The 24556-nt window shown below is 38.7% G+C and overlaps 1 protein-coding gene across 2 annotated transcripts in view; it reads right to left on the minus strand.

The window, feature by feature from the left end:
- Positions 1-2327: 2327 nt before the first annotated feature.
- mgll (monoglyceride lipase) overlaps positions 2328-24556 on the minus strand; it is a 50042-nt gene continuing 27813 nt past the window's right edge. For both annotated transcript variants that reach the window (XM_085443654.1, XM_085443653.1), the window contains 4 exons: positions 17117-17227; positions 16588-16677; positions 10714-10929; positions 2328-8992 (listed from right to left, as the gene is read on the minus strand). In XM_085443654.1, coding sequence (XP_085299780.1) covers positions 8861-8992; positions 10714-10929; positions 16588-16677; positions 17117-17227 — 549 coding nt within the window. In that variant the 3' untranslated portion in view covers positions 2328-8860. The remainder of the gene's footprint in view (positions 8993-10713; positions 10930-16587; positions 16678-17116; positions 17228-24556) is intronic.

Raw genomic sequence — 24556 nt, forward strand, 5'->3', positions numbered from 1 at the left:
CCCGGATTTAATTCCTTGAACCGATTTCTGATTGGCTCAGGTCTTTGTTTCCAACAAACGGGAAAGTCTACCTCCAGGCTCCCCCTGCTGGAAGAATGAACTCCATAAAACAAGTAAAACGTTTATATATAAAAAATATACCTCCACATTGTCATTGAACAGGTTAGATTGTGGAAAACGATACACTGTGGAAATTAGTTATTGTTAACCCAACTTCCCTATCCCTTATCCTGAGAACTCACCTATGTATAATTTGTATATATAAAATGGCCCAGGGTTAGATTGTGTATTTCCTTACTCTCATTCCCCTTATTGTATCTGTAATATGCAACTGAATTTCCCGGAGGAACCTACCCGAGGGATTAATAAAGTTTCATCTATCTATCTATCTATCTATCTATCTATATCTTATCATGGTGGTATAATATACAGATTTAGAGTGTGGATTCTGGCCATGGTTTTCCTGGAAGTATCATCCTTTGAGAGTTACTGCTAATGTGGTCCTGACAAACTCTAAAAATGTCTCAAGGAGAGCTACTAACCTATTTACTGGGTAAAGAGGAGGAGGAAAAGCAGAGAAAACAGGGAACCAGAAGAAAATTGGACAGCTTTTGTATTTTTCCTTTCCAAACACTTGAGTCTTGGACTTCAGACATACAGCAACTTTGATGGATGAGGAGGAGAGAAGAGTGATGATAGGTCCCATCTGATTTGCTTCCATTGATGTGCTTTGCGTGGCTTATTATGCTTCTAGCAAACTTTGTGTCACCTGTGCATTAAGACAAATAAACTCGAAGAATGTTAAATGACTCTACGGCTGTACTTTACATGGCAAAAATCTTTGAGCAGAAAAAAAATGGTAAAGGAGGAAAGCCAAAACAATTATACATAAGTGATGTTTTCATGTTGCCACTCTAAGAATACAGTTAAATTTATTAAACAAGGTGTTGTGTTTTGTTACCAAAAGGACACTCAAGAAAGGGCTCAAAGATTTTAATGTGAACATTGCCAGCAGAAAAACTCAGAATGATGCAGAATGAAATTCAAAAATATTTCTATCAAGTTTAGTCTCTTCCATTGGATAAATCTGCAATGATCTGCCTGCAGATTGTTCATTCACAAGTCTGAGTATCAAACCAGATCAGAAAGGAGATTTCTAAAGTAGTTAAGACAGACTAACAAATCAAACCTCCCCCAGACTGATTAATCTGAAGCTCCAAACAAAATCCATGTCCAGATGTCTAAAAAACTTGACTCCCAGGGTTGATGCTGAAACACTCCCCAGACTCTGCTCTCCAAATGTTCACTCCACCTGCTGGTAGTCCTTGGAGATGGGCTCAGGGCTGGCTTCCTCCCAAAACAATCAGCTGACTCTTCAGGAATGAATCTAAGGCAGTGAGGTACAGGCAAAGCTAAATAGGACTGGAATTTTAAATGCTAGCAGCAGTGTAGTGCAACAGTCTGGCAGTGAATGATAAGCAGAGCTGGTTTTAAGTACTGTAGATGAGGGTGATGAAGGTAACGAGTGACAGGTGTATCATTAGAGTTTAGGTGGCCATGCCTACTCCTGAGAGGAAGTAAGAAGAGTTATTATGCACATACACACACGCACACGCTGAGGCTAGGGAGAGGTAGACAGAGCAGTAGCAGAGAGACAGAGAGAAAGGTTGGTCAGCACTTGGAAGACAAGACGGCACTTAACACAAGGACCTTAGCTTGTGGAAAAGATGTCAGAGTACATTCATGCTCCAAGACTGAAAAAAACCCTAGAAATCTCACACCAGTCCTCGGTTCATTCATGCTTTGCATGTGTGTGTACCAGTTCCAGTACCACATTCATATAACCAAGCCTGTCTTCAGTGAATTGTATGAGCCAGTACTGCCACCTACTGCCTGATGCGTACTTTTCAGCCTGGCAAACAAATGCTGATTTTTTTTCTCCCAAGGTAAGTCTTTAGTTTTGCTCATGAAACACTACTAAAATCAGGTCGACCAAGCCTACTGACCTGTGTCACACCTCACTTAACCCTGCAATATGTATTACTGTGTAAAAAAATCTACTTTCCAAGCTTCATTTCACCTGAAGTAGGAGCTGAATCCAAATGTTTTTTCTTTGTTTACACTCTTTGAGAAATTTGAAAAATTCTCACATGTGATACTCTGTTCTTTTTATGACCTTAATCGTGACCTTAAATGTTAAGGTCATGAGCTACATGTGATTTCAAAATAAAATAATAACAATGAAGATGACTGATAACCTCCCCTCTTTACGCATACCCAGCCACATAACAGAATTGAGACAGCAGTAAGTCCAGCCAGCCAGCCTGTTCAGTTAAACAGTCATTTATTCTGTAAGAGAGTATGGACATTATCAACAGTCTAGTAACAAATAAGTTGCCATTCAGCCATTCAGAAGTATTTCCATTATTACATATTATATACAATTTTGTGCCAGATTTGAAGTAAAATGTCAAATGCTGACACTCAACCTATGATGTGACTATAATGCATCAGTGCGAAGTATGAGAAGTATAGGACGATGTTAAATGAAAGTGTGCACTACGGTCTTTAGAGGTGTAGAAAATGTTTAAAAACTGGCATATTTTTCACATCAACACTGTTAACATAAAGTACATCCAGTACTACATAAACTGAGAAAAAAAATTTAATAAGGAAGACTCAATAAAGTTTTGTCATAAAAAAACAAAACAAATCCTTTTTTTTGTAGGTTGTGGTGTATGGTCTCTAAACACTAACCATTTGATTGATTTGACATTGCAAATGCACGATTACGAAGATGACGTTAGGGTTTGTGTTTACAATTTTGTCCGCAGTGCCAAAATTCCTCAGCTTATCAAGATGTCGAGCTTTTCCTACCAAGAAGGCTACCGTGCCACCCTTAAAAATCAAAATGAAATACTGACACAAACACAGATTAAAGTAAATGTTGGACTCTCTAAGACAGACGACATAACTGTGAGACTTTCTAGAGTTATAATTTTAACCTCACAGCACTTAAATAATGTAGGCGTTCAATACACAGCGGTCAGAATGGAAAAATCTGCATGTTATTTCTGTTGTTTTACAAACCCTCGTATCATTATTATTGTTATTATTATTATGTGATTGATTGAACTTCCTGTTTTTTCTGTTGAGTCCCACTGGGAGCAAAATAAATAACTTTAAGACAACCCAGCAACACTGTTGCCATATTAGCAAGCCAAATGCATCAATTTTTGTGTTAAATATTGCATTTCTCTAAATGGCTTAGACAAAACAGGTCTTTAAAGAATCTGGGAGGTATTTATGTGCTGTAGCTGAGCCTGTACTGAAAGACTCGGAAACAGTTTTCAACCCCAACCTGCTTAGACCTACGATAAAGACAGAAATTTAGACAGACATCAGTGAAAACAGACAGACAGGAAGACGATAAGCAGAAAGACACAATTACTCAACCAGGAACGGAAACAGACGTGACCACACACACTCACTCAGAAAAGAGTAAACAGAGAAACAGATGCTTCAAGTGCAGAAAACACTCACAGACTCACAAGTGAGCATAAAACCACATTCATTAGCATAATAAGGCACAGACAACAACCAGAATACAATTCAAAAATAAATGTACAAAAGTTATTGTCACAAAAATCTCTTCAATTATATGAAATTAAAAATTTCCCCAAATTGATTAGAGTTGCTTTTTTATCTGCTTGAAAACCTGATAACTGTTTTTTTTTCTTTCAGTAGTTTGCGTGGTGTATAAATTGCAGGTGTTACGTAAATGTTTTGCACTCATGTTTATTTCACCTTAGATAAAGATCAAAATGAGAAAACAACTTCCTGAAAATCTAATTTGATAAAGAAGTACAAGGCAACAAACCTTTAGCAGTAACACCCTTTGGTTGTTAATCATTTTTTAAAAATATATATATATATTTTAAAAAGAACAAAAAAAAAAGTCAAATTAAAATCTGGAAGTTTAAACAAAAATCTTTGACAAAGACAGTGTGTGACGTTTTTCAAGACATGAACTTCAGTAGACAGAGTCTTTTCAGAAACACTGCCATACATTTTCTGGGTTGCTTAACTGTACAAACATACAACCGTCAACCAGTTTCCATAACAACAAAAGTGTTATGAAGTCTTGAATAGATGGGAAACTCAATGAGCGATTGGATTGTGGTATAAAAAAAGTGCCTTGTCGTGATGTGTTATCAGTACTTTGATGCCTATACATTAAATGAATTTCTATAAATACAAGATAAATAAAAGATATGTAAAATACAATGTAGTCTTCATTTCTTCATTAGCATTTCTATGTACAGAGTATTACAATTGTGTTCAGCAACCAAGCAGCGTGACGGCTGGAAACAAATCAAGTTTGTCAAAACTGTCGGTTAGAACAGCAAGATTTGAGCTGGGGCGTTGCTCCAAAACACAGTTATGACGATTCAAACATTTAAAGGTTTACGTGTTAACAACCTGGAGCATCTGTTTTTGTTTCTACACACATGATTACGACAATAAGATAAAACCGTTTTCCTGGATTTACATTCACTTTGGAAGACGACCCCTTCAATTCTTGCTGCTTTCTTCAGCATTCACTCCAGAGCCCCATTCATGCGAACTGAATCTTTCAAGTGCACTTTAATCTTATAAAACTACATAAAGACTGGCCTTTGCACCTCAGGCTTATTAGCATAAAACAGCTCTTCTCTTAGAAACAGTCATACAGTCGAAATAAAAAAATGACAAACATTAAACTGAAGTGGCCTAATTACATCACCCTGTAGGCCAGCTGTGACACATTTCTTTATGAAAGCTGCAGCCAAATTAGATTGAGTGGTTTCCTGCCCTCATTCTTTTCTCTACTTTAATTTCAACTTCCTAAGCCTAAAAACTGAAGGACCTTAACAGTCAAGTGGATTATCATTTATTAATAGAGTAATATATGTGCACATTTATGGCATTCCTTCTCTCACTCCATGCTTGTAAGGATACATATCAGGGAAAAGGGAGCATGTGATGGCTTACAAGCCTTCACAAGATGTAAAGACAATATAAGGGGACTACACTTTATTAAGAAAGGACTAAAATCCAGTGAAAAGGTTTTGCTTCCATAGGGAAAATGCACAAACCTATGTGATAAAAGGCCTTGTTATGTCTTCGAAATCATTCAATGGGAATAGTATGTTTTTGGACCAAACAGCAGACTAGACAGTCTTTTTTTTTTTTTTCAAATTCACTGAGTGTGCGCAGCTCTTATTATTCACTGTGAGCTGATGATGCTAATTATTTGCTCTCTTATCTCAGTGCTCACACAAAAGGGAATCCTCAGAGCAGCAAATGGACAACCGGCCCTGAAAGCACACAAACGTCTGGCACACTTCCTGTAGCATTAATGAATCCACATTTTTACTCTGAAAAAAAAAACAAAAAAACAGTGCTGCCATGGTTACTGACAGCTTCTCTCCTCTCCTTTTTCTTTCTCTTCCCCTCTCACCATATCTCCATCTCTCTCCACCCCCGTAGCCAGCGACAGCAGTATTATGCACTCATGTAGTCTGACAGGTACAGCTTTTTGAAATTACGCAGGATCCTGCGAGGCTGAAACAATCGCGCTGATGCGTTGCAGCAGGGGTGCTATTATGAGTTTGAATAAAACTGGGACCGCGCGACACTTGTGTGCGCTGTTCCTGCTGCAGCCTAATCAGGAGCAGATTGTGTTTGAAGGGCTGGTGATAAAAACCCCTGCAGTTCAGTTGAGGTTAAGGGTCTGACTCCCATCGGGACTGATGAATACATTTACATCTCCATCTATGTCTGCACCCGCTGCAAAGTAATCCAATATTTGTTCTGGCAAAGTATTTTTTGACGTCTGTAAAAATAGAGAAGAGGATGCACTTACATCCTGAAGTTCCTTCTATTTATTCCCTCTTCTACACTGATTTGTTTGCTTTCATGTCTCATGTTGTATTTTGTATTCAATGCTATTTTTTTCACATTATGGAAAGCACTCTGCCGATAACGATTAATTATTTTATTTTCTAATGCAACTCGATAATACAGCTGACGCAGTTCAGTCTGAAAACACCAGGAAAGATGTTAATAGAAGAAGAAGCCACATCAACGTTTGTAAGTAAGCGACTTCAGGTCACATTTAAAGTTAAAGTATGTGTCACGCTTGACTTATTTCAAAGCAGGTGGGCAAAAAGCTCTTAAAGATATCAGACCTGGAAGTCAAACTACTGACCTTATGATAACCTCTCCTTCCCACAACCCCCTCCCAAAAAAAAAACACATGGTCTACTGCCTAAGCCAGTCCTGATAATAGAGCCTTTTCCCTCATCATCAGTCATTTTATGTAATCTTTTCATACTGGGAGCAAAACAACGTCAGACTAAAATTCTTTAATATGACATTTTAAATTGCTCCTTCTGATTGTTTTGCTGCGATGTAAAAGTCTTTCTTGTTGGTTAATGTTGCAGAAACCCATTTTCTGATTTAAAGCACACCAGCTCACCTAAAGAAGAAGCTGAAGAAAGAAAAAAGATTTAATGGCCCCTTCCTCCCACCTACATCTAGCACCCTTGGTCTCAGCCATATGGTCCAAGAATGAGAAAAAAAGAATAAAAATAGTATCTGAACACTTTACAATATAACCTGTTGCAGCTCTGATAATTGGCCACTAGGGACAGTGTGGGTGGCTGAGGGTACACAATGTTTGAGTATGTAGTAGAACAAAGGCTTGCATGATGGATGGAACAAAGAGCACCGGTTACTGTGGCTAAAAAATAAACAAACAAACAAACAAAGAAAAAATAGTATGGGTGAGACAAGGCGGGGTGAAGGGAAGAGACATAAAGACAGAGAGGCCAGAAATTGCTCTCATTCTGTCAGTCTTTTAGTGGTCACCGTGGTGACAACACATGTCAAAAAGAAAAAAAGGACTCTTCTGCCACACTGCTGCTGCTATGACTAAACAAGAGTAACCGTGGTTACAGCAACAAGCTTCCCCCTTCACTATGTGCATGAGTCTCTTTGAACTCCGGGTAATACCGAAAAAAGAAAAAAAAAGAAAACAGGCTGGCCAGTTGAATCTCTATCAAAGAACTGCTTACTGGATGTGTTCACCACAGAACGAGTCACTAAAAGCGGTATCACGGATGTCTGGTGTCAAAAATTAAGCACCACAAAAGACCCTAATTGCTTTCCAAGTTGTGAGCGGTGCACGTTTAATAATCTGAAACCTCATTGTGCTTGACGAACACGTAAAAGCTAAGTGTATGTGACCAGTAATTACAGTCTACACGACACTATCAAATAGGTAGTTCAGAGCGTGTCTGTCTAGTTTATAATTACTGACAAACCACAAATGTAGGCTGCTTTGACATTATTGCTGTGGTTCAGCTGAAAACCCACATCGAGCAAGAGCTGATTTTAAATGCTAACCCTTTGAACGGCCCCTTGTCCTCACCTTTGATGTCCCTATACTTTAAGAACATCAAAGGTTAGTTTTACAGAACAAGATTTAAAAAAAACGAAGCCAGACTGGCTGCTTCCTGGAATAAAGTCATGTCATGTTCCCCTTTCACTTTATAGCTGGCCCTCTAAGTTTGCAGCCTGAACTTAATCAATCAAGGCTTGGCCTCAGTGAACAACTGACAGTGAGCTCGACTACGGCCATAAAGGTCAGAGAACACTTCACCTTTGACCTCCCACCTGCAGAGCGATTCAAAGCAGTTTCATCTGAATAATTTAGCCCCATCTTACACTCTTGACTAGGATCGCATACATAGCACCTATATGGAAAACTATTTTAATAATCGGTCACTCAGTTAGGCAGATAAGAAGTACTTATATCGTCATTAGGACAAAATTTATGAAGCTAGATCATCATCTGGATTTAGACTGACTACAGTACCTTATCCTCATATGATGTATCACTGTCAACCATCTGTCTTTAGGCTAACCATCTGTCCTCAGATCAAGCAAAGAGGAAGTCAGGAGAAGACTATTACATATAGAGTGCTTTCAGTATATGCTTCTGATCAGCTCTATAAAAGCTGCCTTTATCAGAAATGTGATATTACAAAACAGCGCAGTCAGTGAGGAGGCAGGAGAAGAAGAGGAGATGGGATAAGGTCAGAGAGTATGGTGGAGTAAACTAAGGAGACTTTAAGATGGCTATTCAGTGTCGCTAAATGATATGTTATCTATTAAGTATTCATGCATCCCTGAACCGACAACAGCTCCAAAGGTGCCAACCTCCTTCTGTTCCTGACCTCTAACCCAGTCTGTTAATGGTAGTTGAGGCAGAAAGAAATGCTTCTGTATTCTGCTGCCTCTGTTATTAATATTTAAAAGATCTGGCCTGTTTATAAAATGAGAAAATGAAAGGCCATACCCATTATTGCACTTCGAACCCTTGCTTTTAGGGAGTAAAGTTTGTGACAGTCTTTACTCTCTAAAAGCTGCACACGAGCAGTTCAGTGGAGATGATGTGAAGCATATAAACACATGAGGCACATCCCTGATCAGAAATTTTGCCATGATGCTGACCATTGCTACAGAGTATTTACAATAAGAACTGACCCTATTGCCCAATTTATATCAGTGGCCTGATGTACAGATAGGAGGAAGAGTGTGTGTGTGTTTTTTTTTTACAGTAGCCCAGAGGATTTGCTAATAAACCTGTTATACAGAGACTATAATGTCCATCAGTATGCCCAAATAACTCCCAGACAGGAAAGTGCAGTAGTATTATTACGCCTGACGCACTACAGGAACGTGAGCAGGCGTTTTATGACGAGATTGGCAGTTTCCTCAGAGCTTCAACAGAGGTGTGCAGGCCATACATTTAGGAGCCTTGCGCTTCCTGCGATGTTGCAGCTGGGATGTGCTCTGTGATCCAGGTGGTCAGCTCCTTTAGCACGGACTCAGCCACCTCAGGGAGGTCATGGTGAAGAGCGTGGTAGCCTCCTTCGTAGATCTGGGATAACATTTAGAAATGATAAGAAACGATCAGAGGGATGTATGTAAAACCATTTCATTTTTGTTCTACAATGCTTTTTAACAACTTGCAGTGTGTTCAAAGTTGCAACGGGTTCTTCCTGCTTTGCCAAACCTACAGGGATTTAATACAAAAGTCATTTGATCACACCAAACATTTTGCTGGGATCAAATGACTTCCGTTTACAGCTTGAACTAACGTGGAAAGCCCCTGCATTTGGTCCAATTATTACTTTGATAAAACATGTGATAAAGAAGCATCTGAGCCTCACAAGCACCACTTGATTTTCTGCTCCCTGCACTATCTGTCTCACTGTGCTGCACGAAAACAGAACATTCGTTATATCTGATTTCACTTCTCATGTGTCTCATTCTCATGTCTCTTGTTCATCCTCTTTTTAACCTCCGTGTGATGAACCATGTGACAACATAGTGTGTGAAACTTCCCTCTTTACAAATACCAGTGTTGAAGCTCTTGGGATTTAAGAGGTTTAAGCTGCATTTCATAATGTAATACAGGTATAGGCATGTGTTGCATCACATCACTGTAAAATGCTTCACAGCATTGTGTAAAATCCCTGACTGTAAAGTCAAGGCTTTGTATATTTTTCCTTTAGTTTGCCACCCATCTCTATGTTATATTTTAATAACAACGAGTTTTAATGACGGACAGTCTCTGTATTAATCAAACACAAAGACCTCAGCTTTGTAATCTCGAATCATCATTTTTAAAGTGTCAGAAGACACCTTTAATGCTGGAGGCAACGTTATTCACCATATTTATGCACTGTGTCACGTTCAGTTGTTGCACTTTATAAACGCTCATCTGAAACTTTATTAACGCAAATATTTAAACATATCAGTGTATTTAGACATATAGACCTGCTGAAATTCAGGCCAACCATCAAAATGGGGAAGAAACATAATTTAAATGACTTTGAACGTGGCATGGCGTTTGGTGTATTTGGAGTATTTCAGAAACTGCTAATCTACTGGGATTTTCCTGGACACTGTCAGATGTCACGGTAATGGTCACACTGCTTTGAACTGACAAGAAGGCAACAATAAGTCAAATAACCAACTAACCAAGATATGCATAACAATTTCTCTCAGTGCACAATAGATTGAACCTTCAAGCAGCAGAAGACCACCCCAGTCCTCTCAGCTAAGAACAGAAAACTGAGTCTGTGTTTCACACCTGCTCACCAAAATTGGATATCAAAAGACCAGAAATTGTGTTGTTTGGTCTGATGACTCTCGATTTCAGCTTCAACGTTGAGATAGTAGGGAGAGAATTTGGCATAAACAACATTCAGTTCAACTCAACTCAATTCAATTTTATTTTATTTCTACAGCACCATTAAAGCATGAAGCAGTCCTGCTTCGTGCTAATAGTTTAGTGTGTTGCTGGTGGTGTAATTGGGCTCCTTAGTGCCAACTGAGCATTGTACCCAGCGTGTACTGTTGCTGACCACCACCATCCAACCATCCATCTTCTGATGGCTGCTTCCAGCATGGCATGTTTTATTCATATCATGTCAAACTGGTGTATTGAACATGACAATGAGTCAACAAATCTTCACCAACTATGTGATGCTAATCTATCAATATGAATCTAAATCTTAGAGGAATGTTTCCAACACCTTGTTGAACCTAAGGCAGTTCTACAGATACAGTTTTCTGTAAATTAACCATACACACCTTGATTTTCTTGTCTGTACTCGGTGAATTGTCATACATCATCCTGGAGCCTCTGATGTCACAGAGTTTGTCGGCGTCACCGTGAAGGAGCAGGAAGGGCCAGCTGATGGACGGGATCTCCCTCTGCATACGCTCCACTGCCGCCATCAGCTGCATGCCGAATGATACTCGCATCCCGCCGTGATAGTTTAGCTCATCAGCGTCATATGCCTCCACCTGACAGGAGAGAAACAAAAGAGGCCAGGGTGGAGATGCTTTGGTTTATCATCTCTCTCCACCGGATGTTGGACTGATATCAATGTAAGTTCATTCCTGCTGTTCCTCTTTCTAATTAAGCTCAGAGAAATAATTTTGGTCAGGCTTAACTCAACTCAGCAATCCTTTCATAGAGCACAAATGCTCCTTCAACCCTGTAATGCCAAGTTTTTAAGTTTTTGACACCTCTACATCATCAGTGAGAGTCTGTGTACAATTAGATGCATGCAGCGCTACTGTGGGCAATAAATTGCACAAACGTGTCAGCCAGAAGAAAAATGGTACAAATTAAAAGGGAAAACGGTCGCTCATGCACAGATGGCCTGGAGTCTCCTAAGAGCAGATGAACAATAAAGAGTCCTTTCTGCATTTTAAATGTTGAATCTAACAGCTAGTACAGTGATCAAATATTCACTTTGTTTCTCAAACCAAACTTATAACAGAAAACTGTGAGAAAAACTTTTCAAAAGTACACAGTGTGAAATGTGGAAAATTGTATTTTACAGTATCTGCAAGAAACAATATTAATATATAAATGGTAAATGGACTGATTCTTATATAGCGCTTTTCTACTCTCTCAGAGTACTCAAAGCGCTCTATAACAGATGTCACATTCACTGACATTCATATTAACTGCCTTGCCTTTTTACGTCTGTTTTTTACAGGTTTATTTAATGTTCATTATATGTCCCTATATATCTCTATGATGGATATTCTATTATTTATCAACATTAAAATTCCCTTGCCAACTTATCAGAATAAAATAAATGTGCAGGCCTATGTGACCTTAAACTGATGGAGCCACGTCTAATTTAATTTCTTTCACTTAAAACATAAAAGACCTAGAAGTTAGGCAAGGTTAAGCCACTCCACTTCACTTGTTACCCCCTTATTCCTATGCATCTATCTATTTTTTGTTCCATCCATCCATTCATTTCCACTTCTCCTTTTTCAGGGTCATGGGAGGGGGCTGGAGCCTATCCCAGCTGCCTTAGGGCGGGAGGCAGGGTTCAACCTGGACAGGTCGCCAGTCTGTCGCAGGGCTAACACATAGACACAGACAACCATTCACTCCTGCATTCACACCTATGGGAAATTTCCAATTAACCTATCCTCACTAACTGCACATATTTTGAATGTGGGAGGAAGCCGGAGTATCCGGAGAAAACCCACTCAACCCACACATTTTTTTGTTTTCCTGCAAAATTACTACTACTACTACTATTTCCCTTAAAAACCTGAGTTGTTAACCCAATATTTGTAGCTAAGTATAATAACAATTTACTTTTAGATTGTTAATTTACTTTTACTTTACAATTTACTTAACAATTTACTTTTAAATAAAATACACTTACATTCTCTTTAATTATGCCCTTAGTCGCACACACACACACATATATATATATATATATATATATATATATATATATATATATATATATATATATATATATATATATATATATATATATATATATATATATATATATATATATATATGTACATGTATAAAATATTTTACCTGATACTGTATCTGCAAGAAACAATATTAATATATAAACAATATTTTGTCCCTATTGGCTACATTTAAATGCAACAGCTCTGACAGCTTTTCAGTCATTTCCATTGTTTCTTTGAAAAAAATTATACTTATAATGTGAAGTATTTCATGCAAACTTCAAATGTATCAGGGAAAATGTGATCTTCTGCTAACCTTAACTAAAGTCCTTGGTAACACTTTATAATACAGCCCACATCTATGGATGTAATTCCCTTGTAATTAAATGTAATTTCAGTGTATCTTATTTGAATTTAAATGTAATTATATTTACCTACAAATACCTAAGAACATAAGAATGAGGGGAAAAGTCAGGTTTTTCTTTTTTTTTATTGTACTGTAAGTAAATTCAAGTAATGGTTGTGAATTTTAAGTTGTGTAAAGTTTCATTTGAATTTTTTTATTTTAAGGTGTTACCCAGTCATTTTATTGCCCTAACGTATTCAAAATGTTGCCCCAAAACTGTGCACTCATGTTGTCACCTAAACAAAAGCACAAGACTGAAAGGCTATTTCATAAAACACATTTATTTATTCATTTTTTAATACAGACTGACAGATGCCAGTTAAGAAAAGAACCTAAAAGGCCAGCAACTCCTCTTCCTCTCTTCCGACTCTTGTTCTAACTCATTGATTATAGACGTGAGTTCCTCCAATCTCTTCTCCATGTCCTCTTGCTCCTTCAGAGTCTTTAGAAGTGAGGCCTTCTCCTCCTCTTCTTTTTGCAGTGCCTGTGTGAAGTTAGCATTCTCCTTCTTTTGCTCCTCCAGGAGTGCGATGTAGGAAGCTTTCGTGTCGTTTAGCTCTTTCTCTAAACTCATCAGCTTCTCCTCATTTTGTTCTTTGAGGCCTTTAAGTTGCTTAATTTCAGAGCGTAAAGCCTCTTTCTCATCCTCGTGTTCCTCAGCTTGCTTCTTCAGTTCTTCCTTAGCGTTTTGAAGCTGCTGCTGGAGTTGGTCAATGCACATCTGTTGCATCTCGCAGCACTGGTTCTTTGAAGGAGCGTCACTGATCATCGTTTGGGTGTCTATAGAGTTTCTGTTCGGCTGCTGCAGCTTCTTGTTGGCATCGCCCAGGTTAGAAGTAAGCTTATGCATGATCTTATCTGCTAGAATCAACCTGTTTGCATTGTTGATTCGTTCAATTTTAGCTTCACGAAGCTCAAATTTGAGCGTGTGAATGTCCTGCAGGTAAGACTTGGTTTCATTACTGAGCGCTGCGTCCAGCTGCTTTTTCAGATCGTTGATTGTCTTCTCAGTTTCTATATCCAAATCGTAGAACTTTCTGCGATACTCATCCACCTGACTCTCAAAATACAAGGCCTTCGTGTTTGCTTCTCTAAGACTGGATTTACACATGTGTAGCTGACACTGAGTCTCTTCCAGTTGGGCTCTGAGTCCAGCATTATCCTGCTTCAGATTGTGCCTTACTCTTGGTGGAAAACTGGGCCTGCCATGATGATACCAAGTCCCTGCAGGTTGCATGTTGTTTGGCCTTGGTCTGCCGGTCATTGCTGGATTCTCACGACGCTGCATATCACTTATCTTTGGTTTGACAACTGTCTGCTTCTTTTCCCTCTCTTTCTTCAGCACGCAACTGACTGAACATAAACAATTCTCCAGGTTGCTACCACAACATTCTGTACACACTAAAGGATGTGATGACAACAGACTAAATGAGGATTCAGTTGTTTTCATTCAAAAATTAACATAATATATGGCGGATTTCATTTTGCCATCACCCAATCACCCTAAAAGTTAAAACCACTGATAGATAAAGCGAGTTAAACTGGCCATTTTCTTACTCCTCTCCTTTACCTGGCTTAAATCACCATGGTAACAGATGCCAAATACATCTGGCCAGGTTGTGGTCAGTGTTTTGATTTAAAATTAGCTGGAAGCTACAACACGTTTGAACTGCATTATAGATTACAGTATATGCTGGAGAAATACATTTTATGTGTTCAAGTTGTTAAAACTCATACAAGTAAATTAATATTTAATTTTTTTAATTTTAATTTGTTAGAATGCTCAATAAAAACCCCACTTAAATGTTAATACAACTTGTAATAAATGCAAGATCTTGCAAGCCTAATCATTTTCTAATTTCTCGCAATATACAACTATGAGAAGATATGTGTTACACATTTAGAAAGGGTGTGCACAGCCTAGAATGAACAAGCAAATACATACTGTAGTTTTCTCCAAATATGGCATAACGCTGAAGGGAGAAAAGTTGTTCTCAGGGAGAAAATATGGGCATGAAAATGAAAAGACTCCTGGGAAATCTGTGGCAGTTGGAGGGGAAGCGGGAACAAATGGTCGCTAATAAATGGACAGTGAGTTTTATTTAGAAATAAAAATGTGAGCGAAGCAGGATGATAAAGTGGAGTTATGTTAAAAGGAAGCAGAAAGGAAAAAGGAGGAAAAAGGAAGCTAAGGAGGTAAATCGGAGAGGGAATTCCCTGTTTCTCTGACATTAAACATGTAGTTACAAGTAGCTGTCACATAAGTCATACAGTTACTCATGTCTATTCAGCATCTATGTAAGCACAGCTGTGGCTGACTTTGACAGAAAGAGCATTCCTCTATTGTCACAGGTGGCTTGACTAATGACACCACATCAGCCCAGGAGACTGTGAAACCTCGTGCTGTAGACGACATCCTTCCATCTAATCTATCATCGAAAACTTTGGGCTACAAAATGAAATAAATTAACTTCAAAATGTTTTGATGAGAGTAATAGTTTATTATTTCTTTTCAACCTATTTTTTTCACTGTTTTTTGTATTAAATGTTAAAGATTGTATTTCACGTTTTAAAGATAACGTGCAAGAATGTAACTGCTGCAGGGTCTTGTAGCATGGTGGACTTTGTATCTTTATGTATGTGCATCAATGCTTCATTTATGGTTCTGCATCATGCTTTATCATCCCTCATTTTAAAATTAGTAACATTTTGCATTTGTTTGTTATGCGACAATCAGCAAACTGATCAGTGGACACTGTTGTGTGCATCTTGAATATTACACAACTAGTGACACAAGTAGTGTCACTGCATGTTCACTAAATAACAATGACTTGCAGTTACAGGAGCAAAAAGGACCAATACAAAAAAGTATTCATTAAGCTCATCATAAGATCGTTTGTGAGCTGATTGGTGGTAGATGATGAAAAAAGAAATATAAATCCTGCAACAGCAAATTTCATTTAGTTTTTTTACTTTTCTCCTGTCTTTTGGTGAAAGAACATCTTGAGGCCATGAACATTTATGTACCGAACTTGACTGAGACGTTCATTCCCACTGATCCCCGCTCACAATGAATAAAACAACATAAGGCTACCGAACGGTTTCATATTCAGTTGTGAAATTGAGCTTTCTACTTTACTGAAAACACATGAAGAAAAGGTTACAGTGAGAAATCAGAGCAAAGTATGATCCACCCCTGCAACTTTCCTTCTAGTAACAATATCGTATCACATAGTCTCATTATGCAGTTGGATACCTGTGTGCCTAGATTACCTGTTACATGATTACATCCTTTGATTCAGTATTTATCTGCTATTGTTTATTCTTGTATCTGGAAGAACACAACTTCCTCTGACTGACTGTAGGAAGCAGAAGCAGCAGGATGTAGGAATGTTGATGTAAACTAGGCATACACACATACACACACACACACGCAGACTCAAATTCGTGCAAAATTTAGGCGTGGTGACATGCCATGAGAATTTGTTTCTGTTTCTCCAGGGATGTCTCTAGGGGCACTACAAAGTATGGGTGTGTAGCATGTACTGTGTTTACAAAATAACACAACCAACAAACGCACGCAAACCTGTCCTGCTGTTTGGAAAAGGCGTACAGTGTCTACAAAGATGTGGTGTTTTGGCATGGGATTGGACAATAAACATAGTGTGACTTGACATTAGCGTAGACAATCAACCGCGGACAAATTTACACCTTGAAAATTCTATTTCCCACAGTCTCAGTGAGTGATATTTCAATTTCAAACAACAAGAGTGCTCAGCCACCCAAAACACACATTGCCAGCATCAGTCTCTCACCTGCCTCTTGTCCCGTGAGAGCCATTTGGACTCGATGGAGCCCATAGTGAGGCTGGGCAGCATGTGGTTCAGCAGTTTTGCCATGAAAACCTACAAACAGAGAAGAGCATAGCTTATTTTCATGTGACATCATTCATGAAGACTGTTTCCTTCTCCTATTTTGGTTTTAAATATTGCACTATTATGTATTAGTGTTAGACTTTTAATTCATAAAATAAGGAATAAAAAAGTCATTTATTTCTGTTAAAACAGCCTCCTCTATGAGATTTGTCAGAGATTGGCCACACTTGGGACATACTTGTATCAAAGACTCAGTGAGAGGCCATTTATGCAGCTCTAGTGATACCTGAACTGATTGTTGCCTTTGAAACACACAAAATAAAAGGTGCCAGTATTATAAGTATTATAGACACCATCCACAGCAAACCTGAGTAAAGTAAGATAACTGCCTCTTGGGTTGGGAGAGGAGAGAAAAAGAACAGAAAGAAGAGAATAGTGGTTTAAAGGGTCGGTGATTGGTATGTGGTACCTTGAATGGTGTGGCTGACTCCGGGTTCATCTGGACCAGGGGAGCTATCAGAACCACTCCAACAAAATCACCAGGTCTTTCACAGGCTGTCAGGATTGAGATAGCACCACCCTATAAAAGAAATGCAGAACATATTAGCTTAATGAAACTAATACAAATAATATTTGTCAAGCTATTTCTTTAAATCTATTGCCCGCATGTCATGCTTCTGTCACTTAATTTTGAATTTTCCTCTTTAATTTTATATGCTGCTTAAAGATGTCGTATGTAAAATATGATATGAAGATTCTTGCGGTTACCAAACTTGCTTACATTATTTAAAATTATCTAGAAAAGTAAAACTTAAAATATTTTACTTTGGGCATGTACAACATTTTTTTTAACGTGTGAAAATCCTGGTTTGGGAGAAATCGACTTTCTTTTCTTAAAATTATAAGACTGAATGGCAGCTGCCTGGTGGTGTACAAAAAACACATTTAATAACGCCAACATTCATGTAAATTTCCAGAAATCATAGCCTACTTGTTGTGCACAGCTTTCTTTATGTAAGAACTAATTTTTCTTTGTACTTCTGTCTTCATCCGCCTATCAAAAGAAGCAGCTAGCTAACAACACAGCTGAGCAGAGGGAGGATGCTGTAATCTTTATATCCTGTCATGCTGTCACGAGCATGAGCCTCCAGTCATGAGTAGATGAAAGATTCTGCGGTGCTACGGTCGACAGCTGTTGTTTGATAAAAAAAACTATATAACACACCAAAATAAAGGTGAGAGCACTCACTAGGCCAAAGAAAAAGAAGCACATATATCTAAAATAAAAAAGAAAATGGCAGTCGTGGAGATTTCACCAAAGTGGATGTTGTCACTGGTCGCTGTGTACTGATCAGTGCAGTAGTAACCTCATCATGTACGATGTATGATATCTTCTTATTTAAAAATAAAGCATATTGTTCTCAAGGGACCCAAAATAAATTGAAAAAATGAGAAAAAAATTAACAAAACAGAGAAAACCACAGATAACAGCATTAGTTATAAAGACAGGGTTTCAGTAAGGAGACAGACTCGGCACGTCTTACTTCTTTAGACTCCAATAGAGGAAAAGGAGTGTCTTTTCTAATGTGATCAAAGTGGAAAGGTCCTAAAGTAGGTGAAAGGTCTTGATGCAAGGAGCAGTAGGAAAACTATTCAGAGGTCACAGCTAACATGAAACAAGCCATCTTTTGTGTAGATCTCCAACCCTATTTTTTCTTACTATTGTTCCACACAGAGAAATGTCAGTGTGGGACCATGGGCCCCGGGGGCACAACACTGCTGAGCTCCACAGAACATCCGCACCAGGGCCACACTATAGCACCCACGCTGACATTTTTTCATATTGTGATTTCAATTCTGTAACGTAGGGCCACGACAATTAGCAGCTCCATGGCAGCCAAAACCTAAATCGATTCGTCAGGGTCGACTCTGGCACGGTTTCTCCTCTCGTATGCAACAAGTGCATGACACACACACGCACGGGAGCACAGTGATTCTGTGTGGGAGACTAATTGGCTTCAACTTTGTTTATGTGGGGAGCTTTCTTTGTCACCTACGTGAATATTCATCAGCCCGGGGGCCAATCACAGCCTCGCTTTGTTGAAAAAGGGTACCGAAAGGAAGACAAAACCGTTCCCACCAGAAAACTTCACTCTGTAAAGACACAAGTGCACGCTTGCGCATCGCCGCCTGCATGCAAACACACAGGGAGTATGAAAAAAAGAGGGCAGCTGCCTGAATCTCCCCTTTCTTCTTATTTTTGTCTTTCGCTAAAACATCTACATGTGAACACCAGGACGCACTGCTGCAAAAACAGAAGTAATGCTCAACTTCAAGTTGCATTTTTTTTGGTGGTGGTGGGTAGTGGTGGGGCTGCTAAAAGCTGCAAATTGGCTGATTGGTTCAGCATATTTAGTGCCTGTTAAATATCACCAAAAAATGCCAATGAATGCAGTTGTGTCAAAGGGTCTGCACTGATAGAGTGAGATAAGTGTGAATAGGGAAGGGAAGAGAGGGAGACAGAGTGACAGATGGATGACTGGGACAGAGAGGCTCTTTCAGAAGCTGATAAGAGGCCCTATACACTCTTCTACCTCTGAACTAGAGTTCACAAAATGAATGCTGGTATTGTACACAGTGCTACACACTGTCAGTGGGTGGACTCGAACTGTCAAAAAATAGCCCAAGGAGCTAACACTCTGATATTATATGGACTGTACAGCTGCCCCACTAACACTGCATGGTGTACACAGAGAGTACACCACTGACATTTTATGGAGTAGAAGTCTAAAATAGCGGCATTATATGATGTAGGCTTAATAAACATTATATGGCCAATTAGTGAACACCTGTTGCATTCAGTATGAACTCACCACTAAAAAAAAACAAAAAAAACAACAAAAACAACTGAAGACATTCCCTTAATGCAATGGTGTTGTTCAATGGTGCCAAGAGGACAAATTAGGGAGTGCACCAAGAGATGTTTAACTTGAACTAATGTCTCACATTAAAAAAATGTCACCCATTATATGTAAGTTTTCCAAGCCGATTAGAAATGAAGAAGCGTTTTTATTGAAGCCACGGTGCATCACAAAGGGAATTTTTGTTTACTGTGAGTAATGGATACTGAGGGGAGATGAGAGAGAGGGCTTAGAAGCTGAACAAATAGTTCCTAAGCACTGCTGAACCGTTACATAAAAGGCTGTCACAGAGGAAGGACAAGTAAGCCTCGGCCAGAAATACTGATGGAGAAAGAAATAAATGAGTACGAGTGGGAAGACGCCAAAGCTGAAGGGATTTTACAGCATCCCACGAGCAGATACAACGTGGACAAACTGCTAAAAACTTCTGTGTCACTGCTCAACCAAAAGAGATACAGCGGAGCCCCTGAAAAAAGTCGAGTGTTTGGTTTTGTGTAAATTTGCAACCGTAATGTGTTTTTTAGTTCTTGCTGTCGCACGTTTAAAAGTTCTCACACATGTTTATGTGTTCTGGAAACTGTGAAAATGAATTGTGGTAGTTTTTTCATCAAGCTGTAAATAGCTTGAACTAAAAACTTAAACCCACGCTACAAAAATGCCCATGTTCTGAGGTTTATATGATCATCAGTAGGTCGCAAATCACTTTCAGACTACTGTGACATAAATTACACTATAAGATCAAAGAATCTGAAATTTAACAGACTTTTTCCTGTTTCACAGGTCTTAATAAATATAATAAAATATAAAATATTATGAAAAACATGGTTCAATTGTGAATAACTATAAATTAAATTAACATTTTGATCAGTTAGAACTGTGACTTTCTTTACAGCGTCACTGCAGCTTGACTCTGCCGACTACATTACAGGATGTTATCACTCGAGCAGCCTCTCAACACACACAGCAGAATACCCAGGTTGTCTCTATTGTGTTGTCGTTTGGAGTTTTTGTGGCCTGAGAGATTTATAAAACTGAAGAAGCAGAGGAACAGACTAATAGAAACAGGATGCAAAGTGAAAACACCGGGAAACTGGGAAATGAGGCCTGTAAAAACACAGTTGCACATCACTTGACCCGCGGCAGGTTTCCTGAAAACTGAGTTTGGGTTTTTATTTGTTTCAAAGGAAACAAGAATGTAACAGAGGATGAAATGAAGAGAGATGAAAATGAAAAAAAAAAAAAAGTTATATCTAGGGAGAAGGATATGAAACTAAATGGAAAGGGAAACTAGTGACCAACTGACATTAGTGACACCAGTGAAACCTCAGACACACCCATTTCTACACTACACAGTCAACTACACAACTGACTTCATCTTCAGGGTGTTTTTTAGGATTTTCCTCTGGTTCCAGCTGTAACCTAAAAAAACTTACAAACTCCTCTGATGTTGTCTAGCAACAAGCAACGGGGTTAAAAATAAAGCTGACTTTTATAACTCACACCATTAAGTTGATTTAATTAAATTTTAGCACAAGCTAAAAGTTGTGCACCATTATGGGTGTGGCTGCTTCCAGCCTGCGATGTATTACCTCAGCTGATCTGAGTCACTGAAATGGACGATGTTTGTGGTCTTTACACAAAAACACAGCCACCCCCATAGACCATAGAGCAGTGACTACTTCATTTTTACATGTATACTTGTATTTATGGGTCTAAAACACAAATGAGTCATTTCCAAACTTGGCTTTAGTTAAGTCTCAGTTACGCTTGTGAAGTTTCATGACTGTTCGACAGGGATGTCTAACTCATTTTACATCGTGCGCCACATACAGCTCACTTTAATCTTAAGCGGGCCGGACCCTTTCTGTCTTTCACTGTGCAGAAGTTTACCTGCATTTTTAATCCTGGTGATTTCTTAATATAAGAAAAAGAAGAGCAATTATAACAGTATGTCATTTTTCTACACAACATTGAAATGCTGTTGTTGTAAATGAAATTATTTTGTCAGCATCACTCTTTGGGCTTAAATTGTAAGACATAAAAGTGTAAAGATTGAGAAAAAGCTAATTGCCCAGACTGCCCTGTAATTAGAAAACTGAAAGTTTTTGTCAATTAACAGAAAATATTCAGATATTTTTTTGTTACTGTGGACCCATTGTAAAAAAAAATGTGAAAAAATAGGAACTTTTCAGTCATTTAATTGTTTTCCACATAATAATTATTTGTAGTAGTAACTGTAGTTTGGCCATAATTGAGGTCATAGTCCAGTGAGCTGGACTGGAGTCTTTGTCAGACCAATTCTAGCCCCTGGGCTTTATATTTGACACCCCTGCTGTTTAGTTTCTTGCATTGTTGCTGTCAATAGACATCAATGCAGATAGACAGACACAAGCCCAGGTACTCAAAACTGCCTTTGAGAAAGTTAAAACAGGTTTATCTCCAGCTGGGGCCTCTCTGTGCTTCGAGTAGTCAGTCAGATGAGAAAAAGCGACATAAATCCCAGTCGATTTCATTTCCATTGCTATCACAGGTGGTACCAAAAAAAAAGAAAAAAAAAAGAAGGACCTGAGTCTAACCAATAACTTAAGAGTCTTATGATTTTCAATGTCCATGAGTAAGTAGGGTCTGCTTCAGTCTGAGTGATTTAATTTTCATCACCAGAAGGGGAACAAGAAGCTCCCTGCTGCACAGACTTACACGCTTCCCTCAGGCAGATTTGAAGAATATCTAGGGTGTCCACAACTGTCCATGTGTACACACACAAGCATAATCCTTAGCCAGCAACAGAAAAGGCCAAAGGAGACACACTGAATGGATTTATTAGAAGTCCAAAAGAAGCAGGAAAGTGAGGGATGATGAAAAATAGAGAAAGAAGTTGGAAAAGAAAGAGATTTTGCTGTGACTTTGCTCAGCTGTCTCTTAATATTTACAGAATCTGCTGTCTAAACAAGCACTCTGCCTCAGCCTGGGATCCCACAGTGGAGTTTACACAAAGTATGTACTTCTGTGCTTCTAAGATCCCTTCATCACAGCCTCAGTCTGTATACAGTCCTACTGCACTGAAGCGCATGAGCCATAAATGGCTCGCCAAGGCGGACCCATTAATTAAACAGCATGTTGTTTGAAGCAACTAAAGGCCCAAGTGACGACAGTAAATATGACCTATTTAAAAGAAAGACATCAAAGAAGGAGGACCTGTTATCTCTAATAGAGGACAGTTAGATGCAAAACATAGCAATTAAAATCTTTATAGCAGAAAATAATACAAAAAAGTATATCCTGAACTTAGCTAGTGATTGTCTGAATGAACTAAAGGGCCTAATCACAAAAACAGGCTTCATGAGCCAGTATTTATACACCAGCATGTAGAGCTTTGCTGGAAGGCATGGCGAAACAGTTCTGCAATGAACTCACAATTCTCTGCTTGATACCTGCAGCTGTGCACTAAAAATGTTTGAAAGCATACTTGGGTTCGTTTCGAAGCGTTCTGACTTGCACAGCGCAATGCTCAAAGGACTTATTGTTTTAGATTTTGACTTCAGTGAGTGATGTCAGTTTCCTTATGAAACATAAAGCCTCACATATGAAAGCATAAAAAATGTTGGCATGCAGAATCGGAGCGACTTGCTCATCTAACCGAAACAAGTTCACGGGAGTACAAAGTGACTCGACCTAGAAACACTGACAGTAATCATTTATTATATAACTCATCACTACCATTTGTGATCTGTTAGCTGTGCTGAGAGTTGGGTCGCAGAGCACAACAACGAGAGGCTGTGAAAACAGAATAAACCAATCAGTTAAAAATAGCTCCAAAGCTGGCCTTGAAGCTTTCCAGGCGTTGTCTAATTATTTTTAATGAGAATTCTGGTTCAGTTTTGTGTCTGCCGAATTCACAGAGCCACAGTAAAGGCTATTTGAATTTTCTTTTCATGTTCGCTGCACTGAAGTTTAAACCAGCTGAAGACCCAGCATAACTTTTTCTGCTGAACTTAACTGTTACGGTTAACAAGGGATTAAAGCGAAGCTTTAATTCTTAGTTTAGGAATTTTTCTTTGCATGTGTCAGCGTTGTTTAAGAAAGTAGAGCAACTTTGTGGTGCACTGCCCAGTGAACCTCCTGGTTTGGCCTTTCTGTGTGGAGTTCACACCCTGTAGCTCTCCCTCCACAGTCCACTGTGAAGTCAATTAACGATTCTTAACTGGCCATAGCTGTTTATGTGAGAATTAAAGATTTTATGCTTCTCTGAGTGAGCTATGTAATGAACTGCCATTTCAACTAGAAAAAATTGCATTTCCTGCGAAAATGCTGTGTGGATGCCTTAACGCTGAAGATGTCTGCAGAAAAAAGCTGAAAAAAAAAGGTTGCCCTGAGCAGGATTCAAACCTGGCCCTCCTGGTCTAAGGGCAGCTATTTAGCTCACTGAGCCAAAGTCATTCTCACAAAGAAGAGGTGGAGAGATTGACAATTGTGCTGAAATGAGCAGAAGCTGCTGAGAATTGTGCTGATAAGAGGTGGAAAGGCTGAAAATGTTTCAGAAGAGGTGAATAAGCAGAATTTGGGCAGAAAAGAGGTGAAAACTCTGAAAATTTTGCTGAAAAGAGTTCAATCAGCAGAATTTCTTCTGAAAAGAGTTCAATCAGAAGAATTTTGCTGAAAAGAGTTTTTTTCTGAAAACAGCAGAAAAAACTGAAAATCTTGCTGAAAAGAGTTGAATGAGCAGAATTTGTGCTGAAAAGAGGTTTTTGCTGAAAACAGCTGAAAAAGCTGGTATTTGTGCTGAAAAGTGGTGAAAAAAACGAAAATTGTGTTGAAAAGGGGTGAAAAAGCTTAAATTTGTGTTGAAAAGAGTTAACAAAGTTTAACTGTTGACTGAAAGAAATGTTGCCATAAGCGGGATTTGAACCCAGGCCTCCCAGTCTGAGAACGGACGCTTATCTCACTGAGCTAAAACACAACTCAGTCCAGCATGCAAAATCAGTGAGGCC

Source organism: Copadichromis virginalis, linkage group LG20 (genome assembly GCF_057382275.1).
Source record: "Copadichromis virginalis isolate Kocher_CV1m ecotype Utaka linkage group LG20, C_Virginalis_male_GT1.1, whole genome shotgun sequence".
Classification (NCBI taxonomy): Eukaryota; Metazoa; Chordata; class Actinopteri; order Cichliformes; family Cichlidae; genus Copadichromis; species Copadichromis virginalis.